This window comes from Hirundo rustica, chromosome 2 (genome assembly GCF_015227805.2).
Source record: "Hirundo rustica isolate bHirRus1 chromosome 2, bHirRus1.pri.v3, whole genome shotgun sequence".
Taxonomy (NCBI): domain Eukaryota; kingdom Metazoa; phylum Chordata; class Aves; order Passeriformes; family Hirundinidae; genus Hirundo; species Hirundo rustica.
Window position 1 is genome coordinate 83,763,402 of NC_053451.1, and position 12,897 is coordinate 83,776,298.

At 39.3% G+C, this 12,897-nt stretch overlaps 1 protein-coding gene across 1 annotated transcript in view; it reads left to right on the forward strand.

Moving 5' to 3' along the window:
- DHRSX (dehydrogenase/reductase X-linked) overlaps positions 1-12,897 on the forward strand; it is a 166,457-nt gene that overhangs the window by 100,880 nt on the left and 52,680 nt on the right. The window contains exon 4 of the mRNA XM_040090612.2: positions 3,509-3,610. Coding sequence (XP_039946546.1) covers positions 3,509-3,610 — 102 coding nt within the window. The remainder of the gene's footprint in view (positions 1-3,508; positions 3,611-12,897) is intronic.

The window sequence follows — 12,897 nt, forward strand, 5'->3', positions numbered from 1 at the left end:
GTCTGAGCCAGCACACGACTTGGAGCCACACATTGGGGAACGGCGCCTTGGTGGGCACGGTGCCGTGCCAGTGAATCCGCTTCCCTGGCAAAGAGTCGCCATGCACGGATGAGCACCAACAAGGACTCTGGCCCTTAGTGTTTCTGCCCTGTGAGCAGAAAGAAAAGTTTGGGGGTTGGTTTGTCTGTTTGTTTTCCTTTCCGAAGCATGTTCCGATCTTTTGATGGCAAGTGCTTTACAAATACTGAATATGACATGCTTCCCGAGTAAGCAAGTAAATAAGTCTAGTAATGATAGCCTTGGCCTAGTGTGCCATTATTCTGGGCACTGTACAGTCATAATGAAGGACAGCATTTGTTGTCCAGAACTGCAAAATTAAGGGAGGAGAGATCAGACAGCTTCAGCGAAAGGTTAATTATCAGGAAGGATGAGAGTGTTGGTCAGGCTAAAAAGCACTCTCTTGGCACACATTACCTAAACACCATTCTTGTTGGCAATGCAAGGTCAGATAAGGGACGAGATTAAGATTTTGGTTAGTGGATGTCCTCAGAAGTCTGCTTCTCTTGCATATGCAGTGGCAGTAGAGTCAATAATGTTGCCAGAGTCCATACTGCTGATGAAGAGCTGGTTGGAGCGTGCACTGTGCCACAAAATACCATAGCTAATGAAGGTCTAATGCCTCCTGTACCAAGATAAATATTTTTGTATTGAAAGTGACTTCTCCATTGGCAGTGTGACTGCCTCCTAAGAAGCGGATCATGCTTTCCCTTATCTCTTTCCTTGATGAGCTGCCTAATGAACTAGACCAACAGCAGAGTCAGAATAAAGCTTCATCTAGGTCTTCACTCTGCTCATTGTTGCACTAATTATTAGTAACTAATTATGACCAGGTTTTGGATATCTGAGCAATTGCAGTGCCATTCGTGTGGTTTCATACAGAGGCTAGGCCACAGGAGGAATGGCCTAAGCAACTCTCTTCATAGACAGAGGTTAATAACTTCTACATTTCCTTACCATCTCCAGGTGCAGGGCTTCAGTGAAATTGAAGAAAATTGCTGAGCACCTAAAGGTCTGCAGAGAAATCAAGAAATTGTCCTCTTCTATTCATGGGACAGTGTTGTTGGAATGATACTACTTTAGAGCCCCTTTGAAAAAATGTATTTACACTGTCTTATGACTGGAATATAAGCATTCTTGTTTGTTTGTTTGTTTGTTTTAATGGAAAAGGCTACTGAATAATTTATATACCTTCACTAAGACAATTTCAGAGGACTAATATTGTCTAGGTTCCAAATATATAAGGATTATTACAGCCTCATACTAAGGGAATGAAAGAAACTGTTCTCCTGGAAAGGAATTAAATAACAGTTGTGAATATACTTTTTTATTTATCTTGTTGTTGTGCCTGCAGGCCTTCCTAATCTCTTACTGTACTGACATGCTATAAAGAGGCATTATAGCTCAGGTAAGGACAGGATGAACCGCCCTGGTGGACCAGGGAAGAGAGTAAGAGGAAAGGTCTCTTATTACAGCCTGCACTGGAGCCTATTTATCCAATAGTTTAATCCTCCTTTCAGGAAGGTATTTTTTCAGAACTGTATCTCTTTAATTTACCCTTCTTTCAAAGGCTGATTCTTTCATTAGAAGACATGGGGGAACCATGTGCAAGGAAGGGGGTGGCTGTTCCCTCCTGTGGAGCACAGGGCAGCAGCCCTGGGTCCAGGAGGAGAGAGGGCAGCAGGGAGGGGGGAAAACACAGTGAGCCTCTGAAATCCCAGTCCTTTGATGCGGTGGCCAAAGCCATCCTGGAGACTGAGCTCTGTGCAGAGGTTGCCACTGGTTGGGAAATCTGGGAGCTCATTTAAATGAAACAGGCCAGTACGGGCTTGCCCTATAAGGACACAGTGAACCACGGGAGATGCTTTCTACAGCCTTTGCCTTTCTCTCTGATGGACCTAGTCACAGAAGGTCACTCAGTATTGTTTGACTTTCTCAATTTGAAACAGTTTCTGCTCTTCCTTGGAAAATTCACTTTATGGAGGAGGTTCAAGCAAATCCACCTCAGAGCCCTGGTGTCTTGGCAGGGTGGAGCTGACAACAGTTGGCTGACTTGGGTTCCCACAGTGACAAGCAGGAAACCAGAAGAGAGACTAATATCTGTGGTAGAACATCATATTTTCTTCCTTAAAAAATAGCTAATGCTGAAACAACCAAAAGCCTGGCATGCAATATGTACTTTTTTAGAGGCTAAAACAGCTGGACAAGGTCATAATTTTCTTTCTTTTTCCCCTTTGCAGAGCTTGTAAAGAATTTGGATTGTTTGTTTGGGGACAGCTACTCCTGTTGGCAGGGGGCACTGCTTCTTTTCACTTCATAAGTCTGGTCATAACATCGTGCAAGGCAAGACAATTGATGAGGCAGTGCTGTGAGAGCCTAGGGTTGAAAGCTGAACAACTGCAGCAGAACAATTTTAAGACCTGATGGGTTTAAAGCTGCTGGGGGATTTAAATAATATTTTTTATTTTGACTAATTGATTTTGCAGCATTCTAGTGCAGATCTGTGTCTGAGTAATGCTTTGGACAAAAGGACACTTGTTTGATATGTGGAAATAAAGACATACTGGTATCAAATATATTTTGAGACACTGACACCCTTTCTCTCGAGCAATCTCGTGGGTGCAGTCAGATTGCCAGCCCCCTGGCCCTGCCACCCTGCCCTTTGACTGACATCAGCAGTGTAGGCAGGATGCAATCCACAATATCCATGTGAGGTATGTTCCTCTCAATTCACGCTGCCATTTTCAAAGCCAAGGGCCAGAAGGACTCTTATCCACATTTAAATGGCATTTTTGTGGCTGGTTGTTGCTCCCAGGTGACCTGGACACTCAATGACCCTGAATGCCCACAGGAGCCACAGCATTCCTTATGATGTTCTCTTTGCTTTTAGTGATTAGTGGAGTTCCTCTGTTCAGGGTGTGCTGCTGCTCATCTCCTACTGGCAATAAAGCTTTGGTTTATAGACTATTCCAACCACTGGTACCGAGCAGATAATCTGGGAGAAATCAAAGGGCAGTGTATTTGGATTAGAAACACAGGGAAACCTTGCAGTGTCTGATGTGCCTTCTCCTCTCCCCAATTGATTTCCAGCTGCCATGTCCTGATAATCTCAGTGCTGCAGCACTGTAGCTCCTCTTCCTAAATGGTAGCAGTAGTAAGAACAGTAGGGCTGGTGCATATTTGCTTTGTGTGATGCCCTCCTTCGCTCCTGACAGCCACTTTCCCCATGTTCACTGTGAAGAATCAACAGTTAAAAAATAGAAATGAAGGGAGGAAGGAGAAAGAAACAACCTGAAACCAGCTTCACCCATGATTTTGAAAAGATTGTTTTCTTTTTAAACTTTTATTTTACTAGTGACATTATCCCAGGAGTCCTTGTTGATGTCTATGTGTTTTTGTATCATTGTAACTGACTCAACTCTCTTTGTTTTTATCTCCTCTTCTCTCCCAGTGGAGTTTTTATACTGTGATTTGGCTTCCATGAAGTCTATACGGCAATTTGTGCGGCAGTTTAGAGCAAAGAATTGTCCACTCCATGTCCTGGTGAATAATGGTGAGTTCTATTTTTTTCTTCACATATCTGCAGGGGAAGATGTGACAAATGGAAGTCTCGTCTATCACTTCACATTTCAAATAGATTATCTGAACTATAAAGCAGGTTACCATAAGGCTGCATTAGCTGGTGTGTCTTTCTAGAGTTAAATTGCAATTTTTGAGAGATCGTCAGGTGAGCAGTCTGAACACTTCAATGCCCCACCTGCTCATGCTGTTATTGCAAGTCTGGTTCCTTTGCTGTGATTTTTTTTAGCTTTTGAGCATTAAAAAGAATGTGATTATACAAGAATCTAGCATCTCTAAGAAAAATAAGAAAGGAAAGAGAAGCTGTATTTTATGATGGTAGAAAATAAAGTTTTTTACCTTTATTTACTTTCTCTCCCCTTATGTTTTCCCCTGTATAAACACTTCTTTACTGTGGGTGGCTGATGAGCTGGGCTGTGGGCTTAATCCACCTGAAATATAATCTGGCAAATTATCCAGCAGCTTCAGAGAAATCACTACATGGATCCAGGTGCTACTGGAAAGTTGTTCATAAAACTACATCCTCAATGGTCAGAGCATAAATTAAAAGGACAACATTTATCTTGCATTCATACAATTATCAAATGGATCTAATTATTTTTAGGGATTTTAGCTTTTGTTATTCACATACTTGAGATCTAATTTTGTATTATAGCCACAGTATTTTTGGAAGCCAGCCTGTACAATAATTTTCTTCAAGAAACCATGCATGCTCTGCATGCACTGTCCCAAAGGGGAATTTTCACCTGTATTTAACAAGGGGAAAAACCCCCCAGCAACAATTTAGACTTCTTTTAGAAATTTGCTGCTGTTATATTCTGCTGTTTTGTTTTGGGTTTTTTTCCCGACTATTTACATATGTTTTTATTAAGACATCCCAGAGATCATTTTCTGTTTTGCTGTGCACGCTTCAGTCCTAGTGAGAGCAAACACACTACAAATAAATGGGTTTGTTATATTTATTGATGCCTTAAAGAGCTCTCGGTAACACAAGTAAATACTGTAATAAAAATTCAAGTGTCTTTTATTTGCTGATTGATATGAAACATTTGTGAAATGTTCAGTTAAGAGTTCATTTTTCTTTGATTATTCAAAAAAGCCTAACCTTGTTGTTTTAATAAGGTGGATATTTAAGACTAGTTATAGTTAATTAGTGGATATTTAAGCCTCGTTACAAAGTCTTTCCATATTTACTTTTAAACATGATGGGAACAACACTATTTGAAAAAACGGCATTTTGTGGGGAAAGGGGTTTTTAATTCTACACACCCATCAGGCATTCCCTGCCCTGCACAGCATTGTCAGCAGGCGCTTGGAGGCCAGTTGGGGGAAAATGATGAGGCTGAAGCAACTGGGAAGCCCTCTGGAATACAGGATTTTTTTCTGCCCTAGCTGCTGCTGAATTGGGTTGGATGAAAATTAAATGTGCCTCCTTACACAAGAAACAGAGTTGTATGAAAATGGTTCTCCTAATGTTCCTAACATGTTACAAAACCAGAGTGTAAGCCCAAAACTTCTTCTAAGAAAGGAGCCTGAAACTAAAATTTGCCTGCTTCAGTCTATGTATTTGTGACTTGCAAGAGAGCCATTTGATTTCACTTATGCTTTTTTACCAAATACAGTTGGCAAAAAAATCTGTTTGAGAAAATTCTTTTAGAATCTACAATGAAATGAATGGTCCAAGTAATTTTTTTGCCTTAACAGAATCACATCCAAAGCACAGGTAAAGCATCCCATAGAATTAGGTTAGTCTCTGGCCATTGCCTGGCAATGATTCCATGAGTCCACTTTTTTTTTTTTTTTTTTTTTTTTTTTTTTTTTTTTTTTTTTTAATAATAATCCTTTTTATTTGGTTTTGTAAATAGTCTGTAGCATTTAGCTTTGTTACTAGTGAAAGCCCACTTTCAGTAGAAACTTTTGTTTCATAGTGAAGGCCTGAATGTTTCCTTGGTACAAAAGAAAAAAATGAGCATACCTAATAGAGGTGAAATGGCCTGATGCAAAAAAACACCAGTATTGAGCACAATCAAGTCAAATGCTGACATCTGGGCTATCTGGTTGGTTTTTCTTTTCCCCCTTCCATTCCTCTTTCTTCCTTTTTTCTCTTGTTTGTATTTTTGTTGTTGTTGTCGGTTTGTTTCAATGCACTAAGGAGGATGATTCAGTTCATCATGGACTGCAGAGCTGGAAGCACTACTCTCGCAAAAACCTCATCACAGTTGCCTGTTCCACTTCCTTTCCCACAGGTTTTGAAAATCAGACTTTGTTGTGCGTCCCATGACTTCTGAAACAAACTATCAGCAAGCTAGTAATTTTTTTTTTATTTCTGTGTTTATAGGACCAAGCATTTTATTATCAGGACTGTACTCTTCCATTGCAATTAGTGTAAAAAAGCAAGCACTGTTACACTGAAATTTTTGCACTACATACCAGTATTATTTAATTGCTTAAACCTAAATAGTTTAAATTGACTTATATAATCATGTGCATATGTTAGTGAACTTTCCACATACTATCTCCATGGATATGTGTCCCGTATGTATGTGAAGATGATATTCGTTGAGGACTTGTGCAAATCGGACAAAAAGCCAAACATTTGAAGATGACTTGATAAAAGTGCCAATATTTTACAAGAATGCAAGGTATGAAATTAACACTGAAATATTATTAAAGACAGGGGATTTCATGTGAATTACTGTACTAAATAAATAATCAATACTACACATCTGACTCAAGATTGTTATGAAATTCAGCAGCTTTTAAAGTCACTGGTGATTTTTTAAAAAAAAAAGTCTCTTTACCACTTGCTCTCTATCTCTTACCTAACTCAAGTATTTAGTTGGAAATAAAATACTAAAATCCTGAGTTTCAAAATATTTTCCTACAGCTAACATCCAGGTCTCACAACAATCATGTATGTGAGGGTTTAGGTACCCAACTAAATGGAGAATAGTGCACTAGTTGCCTTCTCTTTTTGTTATAGCTTATTTTAGCATATACATTTAACTTTCTAATTTCTGATTTCAAAGGAAAAATTTGGTTGAATGCACGCATTATTTCAGCTGACAAATCAGAGCCTGTTTTTCCATTACTATGCTTTCTGCATCAGTAATGTGCATGCTCAGCTCTTGGTTTTTAAAATAAACAAAACATATTAAAAATGCAAATAGAGTATTATATAAACTTTTTTTTTTTATGTAATGTGCTAGTGCTAAAAAGAGAAAAAAGCTATGACATAGAAAACAAATTCATTTTCTGTAGAAAACAAGAAGTAAGCTGAATAGTTGAACTGTGAGCCCCAGAAAGAGGGATGCAGCACAAGCAGTGCAGAAAGCTTAATCTGACAGAAGGTCAGAAGAATGTGTCTTCTAGTCTGCTAATAAGCAATTGGGTGCTAATTTTTAGTTTTGTTTTGGAAAGAACTGTGTCTTTGTACATCTGAAAAGCATTTAGGAAATTACAGCATGTACACTAGTGTTAATTATTTAATACATTCCTAAAAATGGCATTGCTGTTAAAATGCATTAGAAAGCCTGCTGTCTTCTTGTGGCTGAAAAATGGACAGATACTAAAACACTTTGTAAAATTCCATGATCAGTAGTCACTGTTTCATGCCAGAGATGTATTTTTCTAACCTTGAAGGCAGTCATTTTCTCTGTGTGCTAGAACTGTTTCTCAGCACATTGTAGTTAATGTTTTTGCTTGTATGTTGTTTACAGTACTTAATGATCTTCAAACCAACAGAGACAACACAAAAATCACTACATATTTAGAGACACCAGAATACCTCTGGATGCCAAACATGCACGGCCTAGCTCATTAACAATGAAATGCCAACTTAGAAATGTCAGGCTATTTATTATTAGCCTATTGCAGACAAATTTTGGTTAATATATTTCAGGTTGAAGCCTATCTAAGCCAATTTAAAATCAATATTCCTGAACTGCTAGCTAATTCAGATGGTCATATTTGGTACTTTGTGGATCATCTGAGAAATTATTAGTCTCTTGATAGAATGAGTAAATCCATATAAGCTTACCTCTTCAGTTCCTAGAGCACATTAAAAGCTGCATCTGTAGCTGAGTATGTAAAATTTATACATTTCCTTGTGTTACCTACACACAATCCAGCCACGTGCAGGTCAGCCATAATCCTTTCCTAGGAGTCCTTTGAATAGTCCCATGGATGCTGTTGGTTGATCATATATTAAATTATTCTTGAGTCTGAGTATTTTCAGGTTCAGATCTTCAGAAGAGTGAAATTTGAGGGCTGGGAATGAGGGCATGTGTGAAATGCAAACAATTCTGTACATACTTACCTAGTCACAAGTCCTGTTTATAAGTTGAATTTACTAATAGTTAATTTGAAATTATCACAGTGGGACCTATGAAAAGATCCTGTCCCGCTGGATTAGGTAAGAGCCAGCTCTCTTAGCAGCTGCAGGCTACACTAACTGTTCTGATGAAAAAGAAAGAAACCTCAGAGATGTGGAAATTCACTGCAGAAGGCCTTGGGGGAGAGTTAGTGAGGATTGCTGTTACTCCAATGAAACTTGGATTTCATTGAAATTAATGGTTCTCCTCCAGCCACACAGGAAAGCTCTGGTGAACTCAGGATATGACATCTCATTAAAGTCCTTCCAGTGTCTTGCTTACAACATCATGTTTCATCTTTATCCTTCCTCAAAGACAAATTAGAGCAATACCCAAGCAAAGCTGTGACGGAAAAGGTATAGAGGGATAGGGACAAAGAGAGAAGGGGATGAGCAGAAGAGCAAATAGCTTTTACCTGTATGTAATGGAAGGTAAGTACTAGATACCATGGAAGAGCTGGGCCTTTGGGAGACGGTTTTACCTGGAAAAGTTAATTGGAGGTGGTGGAGAGATTGGCTTACAATGGATCTTCCATGTATGGTGGGAAAACCTGGAAGATTCGTAAGGACCTTAACATGCAGTATAAACATGTTCTAAAATTAGAGGAAACTCTCAGAGCCCTATTTTTTTAATGAAGTTCAGTGCATGACAGGTGCCATGTTCTCAGATTTTTCAGAAGAGATCATCTTTTAAGAGAGTTGACTGTGGGGAGGCTGGCTGCTCACACACTGCTCTTCACAGGTACTAGGTGTCTTGGGTATTGCGAGTAACTTGTCTGGGCACATGTGTCACAGCACCATGACTTGCTGACAGTATCCAGCCTGGCTCTTTCAGGGCAAATGAGGGTTGTGCAGTGTCCACATTTATCTGGCACATGCACTTTTAGCAGCAGTCGTCAGCCAGAGATTTTATTCTGCCAAAATTATATGTATCTTATAAGCAGATGTCAGATTTCCTATAAAAGGTTTATTTTTTATTGGAAGAGCTCTTAAGTTATAGGAGTAATCTTAGACTCTTCTGGCTTTCAAAGAGTAAGGATTTCATTCATGAAATCCTGACTTTTGTTTGATATTATCTTTGTCTTTCTGATTATTTCCAAAGCTTTTTTCTCTGTCTGTGATATCAAACATTTTATGAAAGGGGAAATATCTCAGGCTGCACATGCTGCTGGTTTTTGACCCATTTGCTTTCATGTCTTGAATGTGAAGGTTTTATCAGTGAAAGACAGATACAAAATTCAGCTATTGATGGATTAGGAAAACCAACTGGTTCTACTTAAGTGTGTGGAACATTTGCCATTGGCTTTTCTGGAAGGCAGGAGTGACCATGTTTTATCTTTGCTTAATCCTTTCATAGCTTTTAGTTTTTATATACAAATTGCAAACTGAAATATTTTACTTTTGAGAGAATATCCTATTGAATTAGAAAGCTGTGACTGACTTTCCTATTTTCTGATTGAGTGGGCTAAGTCACCCATTGTGCCAACTCAAATAACCGAACAGTTACTGAGAATATTCTTAGGAAACAAAGGGGGCGTTTTTTTGAACCAGACCTAATTAGGAATGCTCTGGTTTATTTCAGTGTAAAATCAAATCCTTGGTCATGGAATACTCTTTTTAACTGAGACATTTTCCAAGGAACTAGCTTGTGCTGTGTTCATGTGTAGTGGAGTGAAGCTGATTGAATGTGAATCTGTTCTTAGGGAGGTACTACAGTCAGTTCGGTTATGTTCTGAACCTACCAAGATTTGGTTGCTGTTCTCACAGTCCTTGGATATGGATTGCCTGAATCTTTTCCTTTCTTTTTGTTTGACCTGCTGACAAACTAAGAAAGACACATTGTTTTATCTTCTTTGGCACAGCTAATATAGTGCACTTCTCCCTTGTGAACATTATAGGTGGGTCTGGAAGCACCAGCAGTAAGACATTACTCAGTTTTCAGTTCCTTACTATTTAGCCAAACTTTTAGTGTTTGGGCTAAGAGCTTCCATGCCAAGTATTTGCCTTAGGCTTACTTTTTTTTCCCCTTTATTTTATTTTGTAATACCAGATAAAACAGTTTATCTGTTTCCCGAAACAATAAGACAAACATCTTAGGAGGTTTTTTTGGTTTTGTTTTTCTTTTTTTAATGTCAAAAATTATGGCAAGGTTTTTCATAAAGGTCTTATCACACAGTGTGGAAGTGATTGCAGACGAGATCTTGCCATCATGTTAGTGGTGGCTGCATCTTTTGCCGCATATGGAATATTCCCCTGATGGGTCAAATCAGAAGCCTGCTAAGCATTGCCCTTTATTATGTGTTCCTCATGGAATATTTTGCCTATGCTAAGCATGTCCCGAGTCGAGCCCGAGCAGGTCTTTCTGCCCAAATCACAGCCCTGAGCTGCGGTGGGAGGTGCTGCATGCAGGCGAATGCACCAGCACTGAGGCTGGGCACCAGCATCCCATCTGCTCTTCCTGGCTGCCTCTGAGCTTGGTGGAGATGGGCACTGGGTCTTACTTCACGCCTGTCCAGTCTCTCCACTGTCCAGACCGGTGGCCTCAGTCTCTGATCATGAGTCCATGATCTCTGTGACAAGTTTCTGTCCCATGAATAATAGACCGTGAAGAGTTGGTGGGTGGGAGGAACAGGACAATTAGTTTGGAACCATCAGGATGACAGAAACCTTGACTGCAAGACATTTGAATTTTCTGATTAAAAGACTTTTTATAAAGAATTAAACTATGAACATAGCATATATTCTTGTTAAATATCAGAAAATTAATAAGAGAGCGAGTTATGAGATAGAGCTGGGGTGGGTAGTGAGGATGAAGAGAGTCATTAGGTATGTCTGAACTGTGGGAAATGTCTCAGTCAGAGGTTGGAAATGCTTAGACACCATATAAGTCACAAGTCCTTAACCTTGAGGACTGGAGTCTCTGCTGGGTACTATGTGATTGAATCTTTCCTCCATGAGGGCATTCTTGACTGATCTCTTACTTGCAAGTTTACTGATATTTAACAGAGATGAGAATTATCGCTCCTGGTGGAGAAGAGATTGGAACCTCTCTTCTGCTTGGTCACCCACTCCGATGTAACTTGTACAAAGAAACTTGTAGCTTAGTTACAGCTGGTTGAGGCTGAAGCAGGGATGGAGAAGCTGGGAGGAGCCCCAGAGCCAGAGGTCATGTCTCCAGCAGGAAACAAGCTTCAGCAGCGAGGGGAGGGTGAGCCAGGTGTGTGACTGGCAGGGTGCAGAGTGATGTGGGATTGAGACACAAAGGAGCTACAGCGGCTGGGTAAGAGAATTAGGGAGAAGGAACTTATCGTTTGCAGGGAAGCAGAGAGGTAGATGGAACTGATATACAGAGGCTGAACCTCTCCCCTCCTTCCTTAACACATGCTGTTCCTTGATAAGATCAGCATGGAATCATTGGATTATTTTATGTGTAGTACACTCAGAGGTGTTTTGTTGCATGGGTGTGCAGGACAGAGCAGTTTTGACACTCTCTGGAGTGGGGTGGGTTGCCCCATGTGGCTGCACTCATGGGGTTGGAAATGCTGCTAAAGGCATCAGCTAAGACAGGGCAAAGCCTGTACGGAGGAAGGGCTTTGTGCTTTACTGGAAGTAACCGTCTCCTAATTTCTCCCCTTGGGAATATTTTTGTTACAGTATGTGTCTCTTCCTTGTAAATAGCAAGAATTGGGTGAATGTGATTATAAAGGTTCACCTCCTGCTGAGAAGGTGTTGTGTCTAAGTGTTTGTGGCTGACCTATTGATTTATCTGCCCAACCTTTGGCTGTCTGGAGATAAAAGAACTTCTGCGAAGGGGGATCTGCCTCCAAACCGTCTTCTGTGAGCCTAGCTGGGAAGGCTGACATTCTATTCTGTATGTGAAAAAGAGATTTTAAATTTTTATTTTCTAGTGAGTTTGAGAGAACTGCCTTTAAACACCTTGAAGTAGCACACTGTAAATAAATCCAGATGAGTGAAATACTTGCAGCTTTTTACAGCTCTTAAACCACATTTTATAATGGAGAGGAAGGACGTCTTTGGAGTGGGAGGTATGGGTGATAGAGCAATATTTGTCATCATCTGCAGTATGAGCAGTATCATTCAATAAAAATGGTGTATGTCCAGCCTATAATATCTACAACTACCATACAACATTTTGTTATGTTGCATGCAGTGTCAGATCCATTTTGTTCTTTAAATTACATAAGATGGATCAGAAACCAAGAGTTTCATTAAAAACTTTTACAGAAAATCATCATAGATTCCTGCTTACAAAGACAGCTCTCTTGAAGTGTATTCATTCTTTGAGTGAGAAATATTATTGCCCAGTCATAGAATTAAAAAAGAATATAATTTTCGTTACTCATTAAATTTAATTAAAATGTGTATAATTTGAACGTATTGCAATAAATGCAGAACTGCAGCACTCTGGAATGTATTACTACATCTACAAGAACAGTTGTTCAGCATAGTTTTGCAGAAAAATATTTTCCTTATTTTAATTTATTTCTACCTCTGCAAAATCACACATCCATATTTTGTTTAGTTTTTTGTTCCCATACTATCAGTCTTTTGCCAGATTATTTCAGCAACAGATAATCAATTACAAAGTAGAAGCTCACGTTCAGTTAACTTATTAATTAATTTTCTTATGCCAGTGATATTTTAAAACTGAATCTTCTGGACACAAATCGGTTAAAACACAGAGAAAAGCATTAAGAAGGTTATATCAGAACTGAGCTGTTTGGCATTAATGGCATTAATGGTTTGTGTGCTGCCACTTCAAATTGCACATGCCCTCTGAAAAAGATTATAAGGGTGACTGTTGATAATTAAAATCAGAAAGATACTGAGTTGTTTGGATTCCACACCAGAAGAATAAACACAATCAT